A 17097-nucleotide genomic window follows, 5' to 3' on the forward strand; every position below is an offset into this window, starting at 1 on the left:
GCTTCCCCCGCCGCCCGGGACCGAGGCGCGGCCCACTTCCCGCCGCCGCCACGGGGAGCCCGGGCTGCTCCGCCGCCCCCCCCCGGGCTCGCGGGCTCGTGGTCCCGGGGGGACGCCCCCACCCACGCGCGCGCTCATAGCTCTCCGGGCCGCCACCATCTTGGCTGGCGGCCGCCATCTTGGGTGGAGCCGCCGCCGGCGGACGGGCAGGGCCCACCCGGTGGCGGATAGGCAGCCCAACCCACTCCCACGGGGCTGCGGCCTACGTCCCCCCCCGCCCCGGGCCCGCACCCGCGGGACCCGCTCCCACAGCCGGAGGCGGCCAGCTCCGGAAACGCCCGAGCGGCGTTCGGCACACTTCGGAACTCTTCGCCCGCTGTCGGGAACGCCCGAGAACGGCGAGCCCCGCCGATGAGACTCGGGCGTTTCCGGAGAGGTCCGGGAACGCTTCGGCTTTCTCCGGAAGGCGGACGAGCGCTTCCGGTTGCGGCCGATAAACCGGCCATTGGCGTCATCACGGCGCCTCGCGCGCGCCCGGGGGCCGGGACGGAAGTGCGGGTGGCAGGCGTCAGTTCCGGAGAGTGACGGAGCGGCGGGTCAGAGGCGGCGGCAAAATGGCGGCGCCTGAGGAGCGGGAGCTGACGGCGGAGCAGACCGAAAAGCTGCTGCAGTTCCAGGTCCCGTGTCGGAGGGGGGCCGCGCCGGCCGGCGGGAGCGGAGGAGGCGGCGAGCGAGCACCGAACGGGCTGGGCCGGGCCCGCCCCGCCGGCGCTGGGGGCCTGCGCCGGGCTGGGGGGTGCGGGGCTCGCTGAAAGCCGGGGCAGGCTTCGCTTGGAGCGGGCCCGGCGGTGCGGGGGTGGCGGGCCGGGCCTGAGGGGGGGGGCGAGAGGAGAGAGTCCCGTGGTGCCGGGCCTGGCGGGGGCGAGTGATGCTACTGCGTGGGGCTTGGCCCCCCCCGGGCTTCGGGCTGCGCCAGCTGGGGCCTCGCTGAGGGGCTGGCCGGCGCTGTGCGGGCCCCGAGCGCTTCATTAGGCGTGGTATTGTGACGTCGCTAATTGGGGAGGCAGGAGGTGACTGCTGAATAAACCCCATTGCCGCCGTGCGGGGGAAACTCCTCGGTAAGTCCCGGCCATTTTTATGAGGTAGACTGAAAAATTTTTAGCGGTGAATGGGAGAACCTTTCCTGGCGCCTTGGGAGCATTAGCCAGTGGGTTTCTATGGAATGTGGTTTCTCAGAAGATGGTTTCTAACCCTCATGGTTTGGTAATGCCTACTGGGGGGAGGCCACTGGGAATTGTAATGATCTAATCTTGCTGCCTGCTGCATAACGTAGGCTGGGTTGCTTAACCTTTGGTTTGCCAGGGTCTTGGGGCTGTGCAGCAGATGGATAATTAAAAAAAACCAATCTGCAGGTGTCGTTTATTGGTGAGAAAACAATACTGTGGAGTTGAAATACTTAGGGTTGCTCAGTGAGAAGTAATTAAACATGCAGGCCAATGAAAATTATCTTCAGGTGTCCTGGGTTTGTTTTAGAATTGTAGGGCATCATGTGGTGTTCCTTGGATTGCAGAGTTCTTTTACAAATACAATATTTACTTTCATGAGTGTTTTGTCTGATTTTGTTGCTTCATATTCAGTTTTTAACACTATGCTTTGCATTTTTTTGTGTGATGTAACTGCAGAATTGTAGGGCTCACAGGGACTTCAGAGGCATCCAGCCCTGCTGTCCACAGCTGAAATAGGTGCAGGTGTTCCTCATTTTTCCAGGCAGGTATTTGCCAAACCTTTACCTCTGAGCCGGGGGATTCAACAATCTCCTGAGGTAATTAATGTACTGCAGTGTTTGTCTGTGAGTATAGCTATGAGGAAACTTTTTTACATGTGTCCCCTCAAAATCTTTACAGCAATTTAAGCTGGTTGGGCAACCTTAGCTTAGACAAAGGTGACAGAGCAGTGCTTTCCCAATGCTACCATTTCCCTGGTAAGTATATAAGGTTTAAGCCATTGCCTTATGCTGCACATACGTATGTGCAAAAGCTGTCCTCTAGCTCCCGTTCTCTTGTTGTAAGATATCATAGTACTTATTAATGTACTGAATCTGGACAGATAGGACCAGCTGCACTCATCAGTGTCCCTGTTGCTATTTTCAAAACTCTGTGGGCAGCTGTGAAACTAAAGAATCCTGTTTCCTAATGCTACCTGGTGTTGGCATGGTCAGCAGGCTGGAGGAGGAGGGGTTCGGGTTTTATTCAGCTTCCTGTTGAGCCCTGGTGTGAAGTGGAGGGGAATGCTGCTTAGACTGTAAAGGGGAGAAATTTTTCAGTTGGAAGACAGCTGCTGTCCAGAGCGTGATGCAAAAGCTGTAGTCCAGAAAGCTTCAATACCAGGATCCTCTCATTCTTCTGTCCCCAGGGTACATGGGATTAGGTGTTCACCAGGGCTGTGCTGATGATGACCTCACTGGTGATTCTCTCTCCTTTGGTACTTCACACCTGGCTGAATGGAGCTCAGGTGTGCAGTCCCACTTGTTTCTTTGAAATGAGATAATCAGCTGACCTGGATAAGATTTTTTTGTTTATTTGTTTCCCTTAGCTGGACTCTGTTAAATAGCATTTGCTGGTTGGAGAGGATGGCGAAGTCTCACTAAAATCATTTGTGCGTTGCTATTGCGGCAAAGGACTGCTACAGGTAGCTTGTAAACCCTTCAGGTATTCCCGCTGTATTCACAGGGAACACTTAAATGTTTTCAAAGATAGCTTTGTACTTTCACTGTGATGCACGGTTGCAAGTAATTTGTGCGATATTCTGTGGTGGCGGAGTGTTGTGCTTTCACAGAAGGCTTGCAGCTGCGGTGTGAATAAAGCAGGAGAGTGGACTAGGAGAGAAAGGAGTGGGGCTGACAAAGATGAGGTAAGCAGTAGCAGGTGGTCATCAGTAGTGTTATGGTGAAATAGAAACCCAGGGGAAAAAGTGGAACAAGAGCTATAGACTGCCAGTCACTCTGCAAGCAGCTGTCCTGGGTGAAGATGCTGTTGCCCTTCACTGTTCATCCTACTTCTGCTGGAAATTGCAGCCTCCAAGGTGGAGGGGAGAATGCCTGCTGTCCTGTTTGTGGCCCAAGCTGTTGGGGTTGCTGTATGGTTTATATACAGGCTTTGCATGAATTCCACTGATGTTTGCTGGATGTGTTTTGGTAGTGCTCATATAAACAGCTCTGCTGGTAGAACAGTGGAAGTAGCAGCTCTTTCTACAGACAGGGCTGCAATAGGAGAGTTGCCTGCCACCCTGCTATGGCAGGTTAATGGAGTAAAAAAAAAAAAAGTACCAGTATAGAGAGATAATTGGGATGAACTCAAAATAAAAAAAACAAAGCACTTTTGCATGCTTTCAGCCTCCCATTTACTGCTGAAGCACTGGCTTAATGTGAAGGAATAAAAGCATCTACATTTTGCATCTGTCAAGAGTTGGCTGTCTTGACATCTGCAGAGGGAAACTTGATGTGAACAGCCTGAGAAAACTGTGGAGATACAGTTCATTTGGGAGATGGAATAAACAACAAAGCAGCTTTTGTAGGATCCTGTTATTGATCTGTGCCCATTACGCTTGGGCTGATGTCTAATGTAGTTATAATATGCTAATGTTAAGTAATGGAGTGTTATTCGCAAAGGAAAACGTTAGCACTCATGATACCATTTCTGACTTCAGCTGGGGAAAACAAAATGCTCTGGACTGAAAACATCTCTCATTTAAAGAGGAAGGAGGAAACGAGAAACTCGCACCTTTCCTACTCGGCGTATTGTGTATCAGTCAAAACAGTCATAAAGGCATTTGCCGGAATATGCAGAGAAACTCTCTCAGCAAAGGCTTTTTTGCTGCTTGAAGTCAGATGTTCTTTACCCTTGGAAACATAATTCTCTGGAATTTGGCAGTGGGTTGGGAATTAAGACCAATGCTAGTTCCAGTCCTGTGGATTTGCATCTCTGAGGTTGTGTTTCAACATACAAGCGTATCTACAGAGGAGAGAATTTTGTAAGTCCAGTTTAAAACCCTTGTCCACTCGGGTATTCCGTTTGCCTTTGGAGCGTGGAATTGCACTTTCCACTTCTTCAGTATTGAGACTGCTCAGAATGCTAAAATCTTCTCAAAGGTGAGAGATGTAAATAATTTTTTCCAGCAGCAGCTTCAGTATGTTTTGGGGTGGTGCTCTGCTTTGAGTTGTGTTTGGGAAGGCAATGCTGAACTTTCCTGGCTTTTGTGGTACCGAATATTTCTAGATATTATCTACTGTCTTGAGTTTGGATCTACATTTGTTTGAAGGTTTAAGGGTGCTAGTTTAATGGGATTAATTTTATTTTTAATTATGGGGGGCTTATCTTTTCTTATTTACTATGTATGTGTAAGATCTACGCTAAGGCAGCTGAGAGACTGCAGTGAGTAGGACACCAGTAGTTAGTGACTGGCTTCAAGGCAGCATTTGTTCTCTTAGCCTTAATGATACAAAGAACATGCTCGTTTGTCTGGCACATGAGTTTGCAGCTTTGCAGCTAGCCACAAGATTCACCAGAAATGCTGTAACTGGTGCAGTGAAAATGATGTAGTGTCGCAAGGTTCTAATCTGTTTCTGTGACCAAGGTGAAGCAGTAGCTGTAGAGAAGGTACTGAGATAATAGTATGAATGGTTGTTGGGAGTGATAATGAACAGTATCAGTGTTTGCCAGCAAGTGTTGTCTGAACCGACAGTTGAACTGTCTTCCTGCAGTTCCTTACATTGAGTGCAAGTCGTACTGAATCCGTACGTGTCTTCCAGAACATCCTGGAACTGTAGTGTATCTGTCTTACGGAGCATGTCAAAGTGACATTCAAAAAGGTGTTCAGTTTTAAAAGTTGCCTTTACACGGGCAGTTTCTTTTCCCTGCAACCTGTCATTGTGCAGCTTCATTGATGGGAAGAGTGGTGGGAGTGCTAGGCACAGCGCCGCTGGGGTGGTTTTGTCACTTCTGTTTTATGTTGAGACAAGCTGTATGAGTATGCCAAGAAAAAAGTAGATTCACCTCCATGGAGAAGTGCTGTTGAAGACTGAGATCTGACCAGCAGCATGCCCAGTGCTGTAACGCTGGTCAGGAGGGGGTGAAGTTAGCCAGCCTGGAGTCTGTCTCTCTGGTGCTCAGTGGGTCTTGCAAGTGCTGCAGTGATTCGGTGCTCAGCAAATGCTTGTTGATGGTTCTGCATGGCTGTTAACTTCACTGCTTTCTGACCTAAAACTGCTAAGGCATTTTGCATAATTTAAAAAAGAGGGAATGTTCAGTCACGAAGCCCTGTTAGTTGTGCAGAGCAATAATCCAGACATTTAGAGGCAAAGGTGTGAACGAGTTCCTGAGTCTGGTAAATTTTGCAAATGCCAGCAGAATGTCCAGGGTGTTAAGGAATGGTGATCGGAAGACTTTCAAGGCTTTCAAATACACACATTGTGGCTCCATTGTAAAATCAAATAATTGAGTAAATTGCAGGTGCCTTTTAAGATGTCCTTCTAAAAGGACGATGAAGTGCCTTCTATAGGAGTTTGGGGTAAAAAAAAAAAAACAACACAGAATGCAAAACCTAAATTTTACTCAGTGAAGCACATCTTTAAAGAAAGATAGTTAAACTAAAACACTAAATCGTGAAGCTGAGTGATAAACAAAGGTGTTCTGGCAGCAACAGCTAAGTTCACTGAGCTTCATTTCTTCTATGAAATTCACTTCTGGAGTGCTCTCTTGCAAGGCTTGATGCAGACTTACTTTTTAATAACTATTTATACACCACTGGGCAGTGACTTAAAGTGTTTTTGCTGAGCAACTGCAGTCGTGTAGTCAGCCAGCCAGCCACACTTCGAACAGTCCGGTTGTGCACAGCAGAATGAAACAATGATTTTTGACCAATAGACTGGGGAGAGGATAGAGATCTGTGGAGAATTCATGAGAAAGAAGTCAAGAAATGCTCAAAAGTTTGAAGCGAGCCCTGAAATTGAATAGGGCATTTGTCCACAGTGTGACTTGGGTGGAAACAGAATGTGGAATGTATGAACGGGGGTAGGGGGAAGGAAATAGATGCACCATCCTTCTCCAGTAAAAACCCAATTCAGTGCATTCTTAAATGGTCAGCCTGTCAAGACTGCCTCAGGGTCTTTTAAATGAAGCAAGAAATGGCAGAGATGATGAGCAGATTTAAATAGGATTGCTAACAGTGGATCAGATCACAAGGTGTAGTAGAGACCACGCACGAGGATTTATATCAAGTCGCTGCTCTGTGTTCACAATCATCGTAGGCTGCCTCCCACAGAAAAGCTACGCTCTGCTCCGACAGACACAGGGAGTTGAAAGTCCCTTGCTCTCTGCCAAACTCCTGCGTGGCTGAGATCTTCTCAGGTGCTGCAGAGAAGAGTGTGTGGAACTGGCAGGCAGAGGACAGGCAAGGCGCTCGTGTCATTCAGCTCACACAGCCTCCGTGGGTCAGTGGGCGCCTGTCACAGTGTGTAGCTGGCCAGTGGGAGAGCAGCCGCCTTCACTTTTCAGCTGGGTCCCTGAGCCACCCTCCGGGGTGTTACACCAGCTGGCTGGTGACGCGTCTGGAGAGAAATCCACCAGTTGAGAATGTGAAGCATTAAGAAGCTGTGGAGTTTTCTTGATGGGAATGACCTTGCTGGAGAAATTGTCGTATTTCAGCAGTCTCCTTATATCACCAGCATATTTTTGTTGAATTTGTTACACTGCTTATGACAATTATTGTCATTACTTCTGCCATCTTGTATCCAAGCTAAATAATTGTTTCTGAAGGTATAACTGTTTTCTTGGATTTCAGTATCCCAGTTATAAAAAAAACTTTACTCCTTTTAATTTTAAAATGACAGTAGTTTCCTTCAAAATTGCCAGTGTTGTTAATGGTGTCAGCTGTAATGATCTTTGACTGATTCAAAGGAGGGTTAAAAGGGCAGCGGCAGCACATTTGTGGCTTTGCTTTCCTATGAAAGTACATGCTGCAGCTCTGTGGCGATAGGTGCGGTATACAACCCTGAAATACCTGTTCATACACTGTACAGCTAGTGGTGTGGGGAGAGATGTGTTTCTGTGGCACCGTGACAGGGATGTTCACTTCAAAGGTTTGACTCCATTCAAGAGGTGCTGATGTGGCTTCCTGTAATAACAAATACTGTTGTTCGATCTCTTGTGCAGAAGTTCTGGTTGGCATGGCATTAAAATACGCCTTCCCAAACATTGATGTGAGAGCCCAGTGGCTTTGAGGTCTGCCAGTGTGTTTGGACTGTGTTTTGTTTCCGGCCCTGTCTGTGTTGTATTGGATTTTTTTTTTTTTTTCACTATGGAATCCACCCTGATACTGGAAAACACTACCTTCCTTGTGCTGGCTCATTTTGGTTTTAGTCTCTGTTTATGCTTGCAGTGAATGAGGTAATGGTCATCTTGGCTTTTCAGAAATGCTTTGCCTGTGTTTTTAAGCTGATGCTTTGAGGTGATGTTTGAGGGCATTGACCTGGCATGTCCTTCCAGAGTGAAATTTGTTGGCAGTGTTGTGTTAGACTCTTGACTGGGCTGAGTGCAGTTGCAGTAACAGACCTTGGGCACTGCTGAGAACTGGCTAATGCTGGAAAAGTGCAAAGGCCTGTTTGAGGCTGCCTGTGTGTTTATGGATTTGGGTGGGCTCAGGTTGCTCTGCTCTTAAACTGAGAGTAAAGCACTTTAAGGAGAAAAAAAAAAAAGTATTGCTGTAACTCCTGTCTGCTCACGTGTTTCAAAGAACAGTAAAAATACAGCACTTCCCTGGCACTCATCTGCTTTTATTCTCCTTCCTTAGGACTTGACTGGCATAGAGTCCATGGACCAATGTCGTCACACACTGGAGCAGCACAACTGGAACATAGAGGTACCACTGCAAATAGGATCCGTAGCGGTTTCCAAGTACCTGGATTAGATGGAGTACTCTGCAGGGAGGGGGGGCCCTACCAGTAGGATTGTTATGGTTTAACCCCAGCTGGCAGCTCAGCACCAGGCAGCTGCTCACTCACTTCCCGCTCGTGGGATGGGGAGAGAATCAGAAGGGTAAAAGTGAGAGAACTTGTGGGTCGAGATAAAGGCAGTTTAATAGGTAAAGCAAAAGCCACGTGTGCAAGCAAAGCAAGGAGTTCGTTTGCTCCTTCCCACCAGCAGGCAGCTGTTCAGCCATCGCCAAGAAAGCAGGGCTCCATCATGCCTAGTGGTTACTCGGGAAGAGAGATGCCATCACTCTGAATGTCCTCCCCTTCCTCCTTCTTCCCCCCACTTTATCTGCTGAGCCTGACACTGTATAGTATGGAACATCCCTCTGGTCAGCTGGGATCAGCTGTCCCAGCTGTGTCCCCTCCCAGCTTCTTGTGCACCCCCAGCTCACTTGCTGGTGGGGTGAGAAGCAGAAAAGGCCTTGACTCTGTGTAAGTACTGCTTAGAAGTAACTAAAACATCCCTGTATTATCAGCGCTGTTTTCAGCACAAATCCAAAAATAGCCTCATACTAGCTACTGTGAAAATAATTAACTCTATCCTAGCCAAAACCAGCACAAAGATTTAATTTGTCAGCCTGTGAATTTACACTAGTAGCTTTCTATAACAGCATCTTGATCCATCTGGAGACCTGGTTTCAGAAGTAGACAGAACAGTTGTTATGGCTGTGAACAATCACCTGACTGGCCCCTTGTGTGACTTCCTGTAGTGCGTGTGTCCAGGCTGCTCTGGAGAAGGCTTCCCACGCAGGAGCGAGTGGTGGTGGTTACGGTTTGTCATGAGTTGTGCTTATCCAGTGCTCTGGGGCTGTGGACAAATAATTAATACCTATTGTTAGTGTCCAGATTATAAAAAAGATATTTTCTGCCATCCTTAAATGTCTGAAACCTCCCTTTGCTCTTTCTTGTGTCAAAGGCAGCTGTACAGGACCGACTGAATGAGCAAGAGGGTGTCCCAAGTGTCTTTAATCCTCCTCCATCGCGGCCACTGCAGGTCAATACAGCCGACCACAGGATCTACAGCTATGTTGTCTCAAGGCCACAGCCAAGGGCAAGTTATCTTACAGTGGGTTTTGTGAGCAACAGAACTTGCAAGCAGGGAAAGGAATTGTTTTCTTTGTGTGCTGTTATCTTCTTTCTAAGTATTTTATCTTCTGAGAACAAAATGTAGAGCTATTCCTTCAGCCTCTATTACTGCTGTGGATATTTTCTCCATGGTGAGATTCACAGTATGAGACAACCTTCCTTGTGTCATAGAATGTCTTGCTGTGGCATAGTAAAGCTTTTTGATCAGTTCAGTTGGAACTAAGGACTGTCCCCTCCTTATTGCAGAGCGATAATATTTTTTTAGAGCCCCCCCTAAAATGTATGTTAACTTGAATACTGTATGAATTACTTGCATTAATGCTACACAAAGAAATTTGTATGAGCACCTGTAAGACTCAGTGCTGTTAATCCCTTTGCACAGTGAAGAAAATTAGCACGGAGCAAAAGCATTGCTGCTTGAATAGTCAGTGATGCTGGTTTTCAGATGTCATGTTGAATTCTGAATGATTTGACATGTCCGAAGCCATAAAATATTGCTGAGCACTGAAACTCTCATCTGTGCCTGTGTGCTTGATGGTGGTGGATACTTTGCTTTAGCAGGCCTGTTCCTGGGGTGGAGATTGTTCTAATTCGTTGTTTGTAATTGCAGGGCTTGTTAGGATGGGGTTACTACTTCATAATGCTTCCATTCCGATTTACTTATTACACATTACTTGACATATTTAGGTAAGTACTTTTTTGTGCTGACTCATGTATTGACTGCATCAAGGCGCACTCTAGCTTAGATTTGGCTGTACCTCTGTCATGTGGATCTTGAAGTCCAATGGCAGATTTTCTGTGTATTTGCTCAGCTGGCTTTTTCTGTAGCTGTGTAAAGTTCCTACACTGTTTACTAAGAAATAAATCTTATTGCGGAGAAAAAGAGCATCTTGCAGCTCTGTAAATGAAATATTCAATTGGAGTTCTGACTGCACACGGCTTTGCAGTTTGAGTGTCACATGAAGAGGATGCAAAACCGTGTCGAACAGTGTAGTGTTTTTTGACGAATGACTTGATCAGAATCGTGTCCCACTGGAGTGGGCTGCAGGTTAACCTGCCCTAGTCCCTGTATGTTACTTAGAAAAACCCAGACTGTAAACACCTCTGCTGTTTCCTGTTTGGTGTCTGTTGCATCTTCTCCCTTTACTGCCCTGAAGGGCTAGTTCATCTTGCCTCCTTACAGCATTGATAGAGAGAAAAGGGAATGTTGAAATGTGGTAAATATCCAGCAGTCCTGCCATCTGCATTGTTTTGGCAGTTTCCCCTGTTGTATTAATTTTTTTCCCCCTTAAAGCCTTTTCCAAAGTTCAGTGCAACTTCTGTGCATCAATAGAACTAAACAACGTTGGTATCTGCCTTGCAGTTAAGCTTTTTCAGCCTCAGAGGAATGACTGTTTCTTCTGTCTTCACTGGACTCCTAGTGTAATGTTCTCTTTTTGCAGCTCTTTGCACTCCAGAATTGTTAGTCTTGGAATAGTAGAAATGCAGTTTTCAAAGCTATCTGGACAAAACTGTGTGGCTTTTAACAGCCTGTCTTTGACTAAATTCCTCAAACCTCATACTGTTGGTGTGGCTTATGCCTGATGCTTCAGAGGAAGTCGAAACTGTTAATCACACAGAATTCAGATACTTGCTGATGCCTGGCATGAGGTAATAATTGACTGGGGGGATTCTGTAGCAATGGTATCAGTTTGGAGCAGGTGGCGGTTTAGGTTGTGACTACAAATGTTCAAGGGTCTCAGCTGTGACTTTTTTCCTCCTTATGAATACCAGTGACTGAGGAAAAGAAAACCTGTTCTTCAGAAAGTCAGTAAGCTGAATTTCCAGTGTCCTTTGCTTCTTTCCTAGGTTTGCTCTGCGTTTTATACGCCCTGATCCTCGTAGTCGGGTCACTGACCCAGTGGGTGACATTATTTCGTTTATTCATATGTTTGAGGAAAAATATGGGAGGATACACCCTGTCTTCTACCAGGGAACTTACAGTCAGGTCAGTGTCACATGTTGGTGTATAGATCCTGGGGAGATGAAGAGTGGGAATTTTGCCAAATGGTATCAGGGCCTACGTGGCAAAATCACCTTTTGTCTAAAAGCCCAGCATTTGTCCCCAAACTCTCTGACAGGGTAATGGAGAGCTAGTGAGCAAGTGTATTGGAAAACCAGTGTCTGCCAGGCTTGATGATGTGCCAAGCCTGCGAAGTTGGAAAGCAAAGCTGCTCTGACTGTTCCTCGACCGTCTGTATGGCTCTCTAGCCAACAGCTATTCTTTGTAATCCTGCCTTTGTTTTTATGAACTGGTGTGGTATGCCAGAGTCTGTCCTTCTGTTCACCAAATTGGGATTGACTGCCTGGGTTTGTGTTATAATGCAACTCCAGAACTTGGTAAGGGACCTCAAAATTGAGAGAGGGAAGCCCTGAAGAAATTACGGGAGGTGAGAGTTATGTGTGTTAGATCTGGGCTGGTGGTGCCCTCTGTAAAAGAGGGATGTCCCAGTGGGCGCTGCCTCTTCTGCAGTGTCTCTCAGCCTAGCCAAGGGCAAGGCCTCCTGCAGTGCGTCCCAGCAGACAGTTGGATCAGCACTGCTGCCTGAGTGCCAAAGAGGAATGCGAAGTCTGTAATGCTCCACAGTGATGGAGCTTGTCGCCTCCGCAGCCCTTGTAGGCCCCTCTGTCTTGCCTGGAATCCAAACTTAAATAACTACAGAATGGTTAGGGTACCAAAACTCAGCGCCAGTAAAACAGGGGTTCTTTTGTGCACTTATCCTGTGGTCTCATTAAGAAATGTTCTTGGGTGGGTGGAATCCAGAGGCTGTAGGTGAAAAAAGTGGGGTTTTTTCTTGGTGGCTTTTCTGTTTCCTTTTTTGTTTTGTTGGGGCCTGCAGCATTATTGAGTTACCGTTTTTAGTAGCACTTTCATTTGATGTGGTCTGAAGATTGTGTCCTGTACAGGCTCAGCCTTGGCTGCTGTGAGGGAGGGATGAAGGAGGGTTCTTCACTGCCGGCTGAGTCTGGCGGGGTGGAGGGGGGTGTCAATCCATGCAGTTGCCTGCCTGGCTGCGCTCCGAGTTCAGTGTTCTCCAAAGCCACATCCTCAAAGGAGGGTGAAAGAACGCCGTGGTAGCCCCCGTAAATGAGGATTTAGTCAGAAGATCTGACAGGTTCATCTCCACTGCTGCTTCATTAAAACCTCACTAGTGGCAGAGTAATGGCCCGGGTGACTTGCTGAGCTGTGTCACACAAGTCTTGTGGGTGCTGCTTTCCCTTGCCTAAAGACCCTGTAACGTTACCTCTTCTGCTCTTACACCAAGGCACTGAACGATGCCAAGCGGGAGCTGCGCTTCCTGTTGGTTTATCTTCATGGGGATGACCACCAAGACACAGATGAATTCTGCCGGTAGGTAGGAGAGTTTTCCAAGTAGTTATCTTTGCACTTTAAATGCAGCTTCATTCACGTGATCTCTTCTCATCCCCTAGCAATACACTGTGCGTACCTGAGGTGATCACCCTCATAAACACTAGAATGCTCTTCTGGGCTTGCTCAACCAATAAACCAGAGGGATACAGAGGTGAGTGTGTCCCTCCTGGGCTCTACCTATCCTCTCCTGTCTCTGGAACAAGTCAACTGCTCTTTGACAGATGTACGTGTTTGAAACACACTGGTTTTTTTGTGCAAGCAGACAAGAGATTGCAGGACTGCATGGGGAAATGCGTGGGGTTTTTTGTGTGATATCTCAGAGGGCCTGTTTGGATGCCAGGGAAATACCTTCTGTTCTTAACCTCCACTGTCGGGCAGTGCTAGTCGTGTGCTCTTTGCTGCAGACATTCAAGCTGCTTTCAGTGCCTTGGTAATGGGAGTTGGTGGGTGTGTGCTGAGGATTAAACCAGGTGCAGAAACAAGTATCTAACGAGCTGTGTCTCTAACAGTGGTTCGTATTACGCCTGAGGCTGGGAGTGACTTGTTAGGTGCATTCTTTCCCTTTCTGAGACTGTCATCTTCACTCCACACCCAGTCTCTGTCTCCTTGAAAGCCCACACTGAGGTCCTTGTAGGTGTTGTCTTTCCAAAGCTGTTGATACCTGACCTGCTTGTGTTTTGGTAGGGTTTTGCTGCAAATGGAGCCTTTCCCCAAAGTTCTGTTCATGGCTCCTGTGTCTCTTCTGAGCCTTCCTGGTTTCATAGCAGGAGAGGCCAGGAGTCCTGACACTAAATCTGTGTCGTTCCTGGCTTTGTAGTTCCAACTACCAGCTATTGACACCTTGAAAGAATGGCTCTCTAGGGAGACACTCTTACTGCCTTCTCTGAGATATTCAAGACCCGCCTAGACATGGTCCTGTGCAGCTGGCTCTAGGTGACCCTGCTTCAGTGGGGGGGTTGGACTAGATGACCCACAGAGGTCCCTTTCAACCCCTACCATGCTGGGATTGTGTTTCGTTGCTGCAATGGTTTGGAGTCACAGCCTAGAAAGCGAAGCTAGAAGGGATTGTGGCCTTTCATTCAGTCCACGGAGTGCTCTGATGTGGTTTGGAGGGCTCTGTTGGTAATGATGGCTCCACGTTGCATGATGTGCTGTGCATGTTTTAAGGAGCAGGTGGTCAACAGTCACAGGTGAACAGTGGCTTAAAAGCCCCTGATCTGCTCCATTCCCTGCCTCAAGACAGAGCCTGCCTCTGGCAGAAACAACCTAATTTTGTTCTGTTATGTCCAGGGTGGACACTCTGCCATCTTCCCCATGACGTTATCTCCCAGAGTCTGGCCATCCTTAATCATCTTAGCAAGTGTTTCCTTGAGCTTGACCTGTGGTTCTCTTCTGCAGTTTAAACCTAAGGCTTTTTGCCCCATTCTGAATGGACGTTAACAGCAATTTACTTCCTTCCTGCTTGAATTAAAGAACCTCTTGGGTTATTTGAAAGCTTGTTTTTCCCCTCAGTCTCTATGCTCCAAGCCACTTCTTTCTTTTGCTAATTTATAGGGTTTAGTTTGACAAAATGGAGCCTGAGGCCTTCTCTGCCTTGGAAGAGATAGTGGATGTGGAAGCTGCTTTCCTAGGCGCTTGGTGGTGGGAAGCAGTTGTGCTGTACTGCTTGCTGGCCCTTCTGGATGGGGCGGTTATGGTGACGTTTGTGCCTGTTTCCCAGTCTCCCAGGCTCTGCGAGAGAACACGTACCCGTTCCTGGCTGTGATTATGCTGAAGGATCGCAGAATGACGGTAGTTGGGCGGCTAGAAGGCCTCATTCAGGCTGATGACCTCATTAATCAACTGATGTTCATCATGGATGCCAACCAGACCTACCTGGTGTCTGAACGCCTGGAAAGGTACGAGGGGACCTGAGCTGCAGTAATGCAGACCTTGTGGAGGCAGGCTCTGCTCTGCCCCCTTCCTGCTTCCAGGCACCACGTGTAGGCAGGTAGGCTAGCATTTCCTGTTCTGTAACACAGTCTGTGGGCCCTCCTCTTCCCAGTGGGATCATTGGTCCATAAATTCAGGCTGCCTGCGAGCACCAGCTCATCGCTGATAATTCTGTAGGGATTTGCAGGCTGTGTCTAAAGTAGGGTGTCACCTGCTGGCCTTCTGCCTGCCCCTCCTCTGCTCCACAGCCTCTGTGGCAGACCCAGTAATGCATTTTGATGCCTCTGGTTTGTAAAATGCACAAGGAATTACCTGAGAGAGAGAAAACCGTGAAGATCTCAAGTATGAGGCAGAAATCCTGGCCACTGCTTATGTGCTGTCTGTCCACCCTGTCAAGCTGCAGTGGGCAAGAAATCTTTTGTGTTCTGTTCATTTCCACTCAACCTGGGGGAGCAGTTTGTGTGCTGGGGACTGTGGAGACTCGGCTTGGCTTTTGGGAGCTTATGGTGCCGCTAAATGAGGCATTACCTGGTGCGTGTGCTCCTGTGAGTTTGGGGCTGTACCTGCACCCTTGGGTCTGCTGTGGCCTCGCTTTGGGCTTCTGGCCGTGACCGCTCCGTGCTCGTGTTTGCAGGGAAGAGAGGAACCAAACCCAAGTTCTGAGGCAGCAGCAGGATGAAGCATATCTGGCATCCTTGCGTGCGGACCAGGAAAAGGAGCGTAAGAAGAAGGAGGAACGGGAGAGGAAGAAGAAGAAGGAGGAGGAAGTGCAGCAGCAGAAACTAGCAGAGGAGAGACGGCGACAGGTGAGCGCAAACTGACTGCTGGAGAGGCTGCTGCCGCGCCCTGCTGGGTGCGCAGGTGGCGTAGGAGCAGCACCTGCAGCAGGGCTTTCTGGTCAGATCCAAGCTGCTTGTCTTGCTCGGGGCGGAGTGTCCTCCGAGCCTCCTGGAGCAGCTGCGCTGCAAGGGATGAGCACAAAGGTCAGGTCAGCACGTGCCCGTTGCTCCTGCTCTCCCTCCTTGCTTTGCAGACGCTGCAGGAGGAGAAGGAGCGGAAGTCCGAATGCCTTCCTCCCGAACCACATCCCGATGACCCCGAGAGCGTGAAGATCATTTTCAAGCTGCCTAACGATTCCAGAGTGGAGCGGCGATTCCACTTCACACAGTCATTGACGGTGAGCTTCGGGCAGAGCTGGTGGGCTTCCCAGAGTAAAGGAGGGGCAAGAGATTCTCCAGGTGGCTTGGCAAAGCTTTGGTTCCGTTGCACTCTGCCAAATGGTGACCTTGGCCGAGAGCCTTAGCAGGTAGAGTTGTTCCTGGGTCAGGAGGGTGTCTTCAGGCCTGGTCCTGCCAGAAATTAGAGGAAAAAAACTGAAGAAATTTTTTTTTTCATCTCCTGCAAAGCCGAGACTTTTGTTGCTCCCTATTAAATTGTGGTGCAGGAAGAGCCAGAAACAGTTTCTGGACTTGCCAGGCTCTCTGTGACAAGTCTGGTTCCATCCACGCTGAGAAAATGGCTGTCTCGTGTCTACAAGGCAGTGATGGTGCAGACTTGGTAGCCTTTCCCCCACGAGGTGCCACGGATGCGGTCCAGCTGTGCCGCTGCTCCCCCAGCTGGCAGTTATCCCTGTGCTTTTTTCCCAGGTGATCCACGACTTCTTGTTCTCCTTGAAGGAAAGCCCTGAGAAGTTCCAGATTGAGGCCAACTTCCCTCGCCGCGTCCTGCCCTGCCTCCCCACAGAGGAGTGGCCCAACCCGCCCACGCTGCAGGAGGCCGGACTCAGCCACACGGAAGTCCTCTTTGTGCAGGACCTCACGGACGATTGACACTTTTCCAGGAGACACAAAATGGAAAGAGAAATTCATATTATTATTATAATACGATATTTTTTTTAAAAGACTGCGTACAAACGAGGGATCAGAGACCACATCGCCTGTGCCAGCTGTGCTGTGCGTGTGCACTGGCGAGAGGAGGTGTGTGCACGTCCTCGCACACCCCTGTACACAGCCATCCCCTACACTTGGAGGGCAGAGAGCGAGGGGAGCTGGTGTTGCCCCTCCGCCCTCCCTGGGGAGGAACAGGAATGGCAGCTCTTGGTAATTGTTGCTTTTATTGATGACAATAATAATAAAACCCCAAGAACCTGACATCTTGTGAAGATTTGATACTCTGCTGCTCCTGACAGCTGGAAGACCGGGCACCCCAGCGTGCTGGGCGCGGGGAGGGGCTGGATGGAATCTCTTCAGCTTCCCTCTGTGTATAGATATCTTTCTTTTAATATTTCTCTTGCTTTGTAATGACCAAAGGAGAAGGGGGTTGACTATAGTATTAACTTTTTGATAAAGAGCTGGTTCGATTCTTACCCGTGTGGGGTCTTGCCCAGGGTTCTTAGCCTGCGTAGTGTAATAAACTCTGCCTCTAGCATGTCTGTGCCAATGCTTTCTGCCTCTGCCCCCGTCCCAGCTGCTCTGGCTCTACAGCGAGTTACTGCTCACAGCGCGGTGGGGACAGTTAACTTCTGGCCTCGAAGCGGTGATTTGTGCCAGTGGAGCTGCTGCTGGGAGACAAAGGGTGGGGGAAGGCAGCGCTGGGCTTGCTGGGCAGGAGGGAGAGGGCCCTTTCACTGCCCAATGTGCTG

General features: G+C 48.7%; 1 protein-coding gene across 1 annotated transcript; it reads left to right on the plus strand.

The window, feature by feature from the left end:
- Positions 1 to 25: 25 nt before the first annotated feature.
- On the plus strand, positions 26 to 16870 carry FAF2 (Fas associated factor family member 2). The gene is made up of 11 exons (XM_075441876.1): positions 26 to 677; positions 7846 to 7914; positions 8943 to 9077; positions 9723 to 9799; positions 10961 to 11099; positions 12418 to 12503; positions 12584 to 12675; positions 14245 to 14422; positions 15091 to 15262; positions 15490 to 15633; positions 16103 to 16870. Exons 1-11 carry the CDS (start codon positions 615 to 617, stop codon positions 16283 to 16285), a joined length of 1338 nt encoding a protein of 445 aa, XP_075297991.1. The 5' UTR covers positions 26 to 614; the 3' UTR covers positions 16286 to 16870.
- The last annotated feature ends 227 nt before the right edge of the window (positions 16871 to 17097 follow it).

This window comes from Opisthocomus hoazin, chromosome 22, assembly GCF_030867145.1.
Source record: "Opisthocomus hoazin isolate bOpiHoa1 chromosome 22, bOpiHoa1.hap1, whole genome shotgun sequence".
NCBI classification, from domain to species: domain Eukaryota; kingdom Metazoa; phylum Chordata; class Aves; order Opisthocomiformes; family Opisthocomidae; genus Opisthocomus; species Opisthocomus hoazin.

Coding starts and splice junctions, on each gene's coding strand:
- FAF2 (XM_075441876.1), top strand. CDS start 615: ATGGCGGCGCCTGAGGAGCGGGAGCTGACGGCGGAGCAGACCGAAAAG. Junction 7,915..8,942: donor AGCACAACTGGAACATAGAG/GTACCACTGCAA, acceptor CTTGTGTCAAAG/GCAGCTGTACAGGACCGACT. Junction 9,078..9,722: donor TCTCAAGGCCACAGCCAAGG/GCAAGTTATCTT, acceptor TTGTAATTGCAG/GGCTTGTTAGGATGGGGTTA.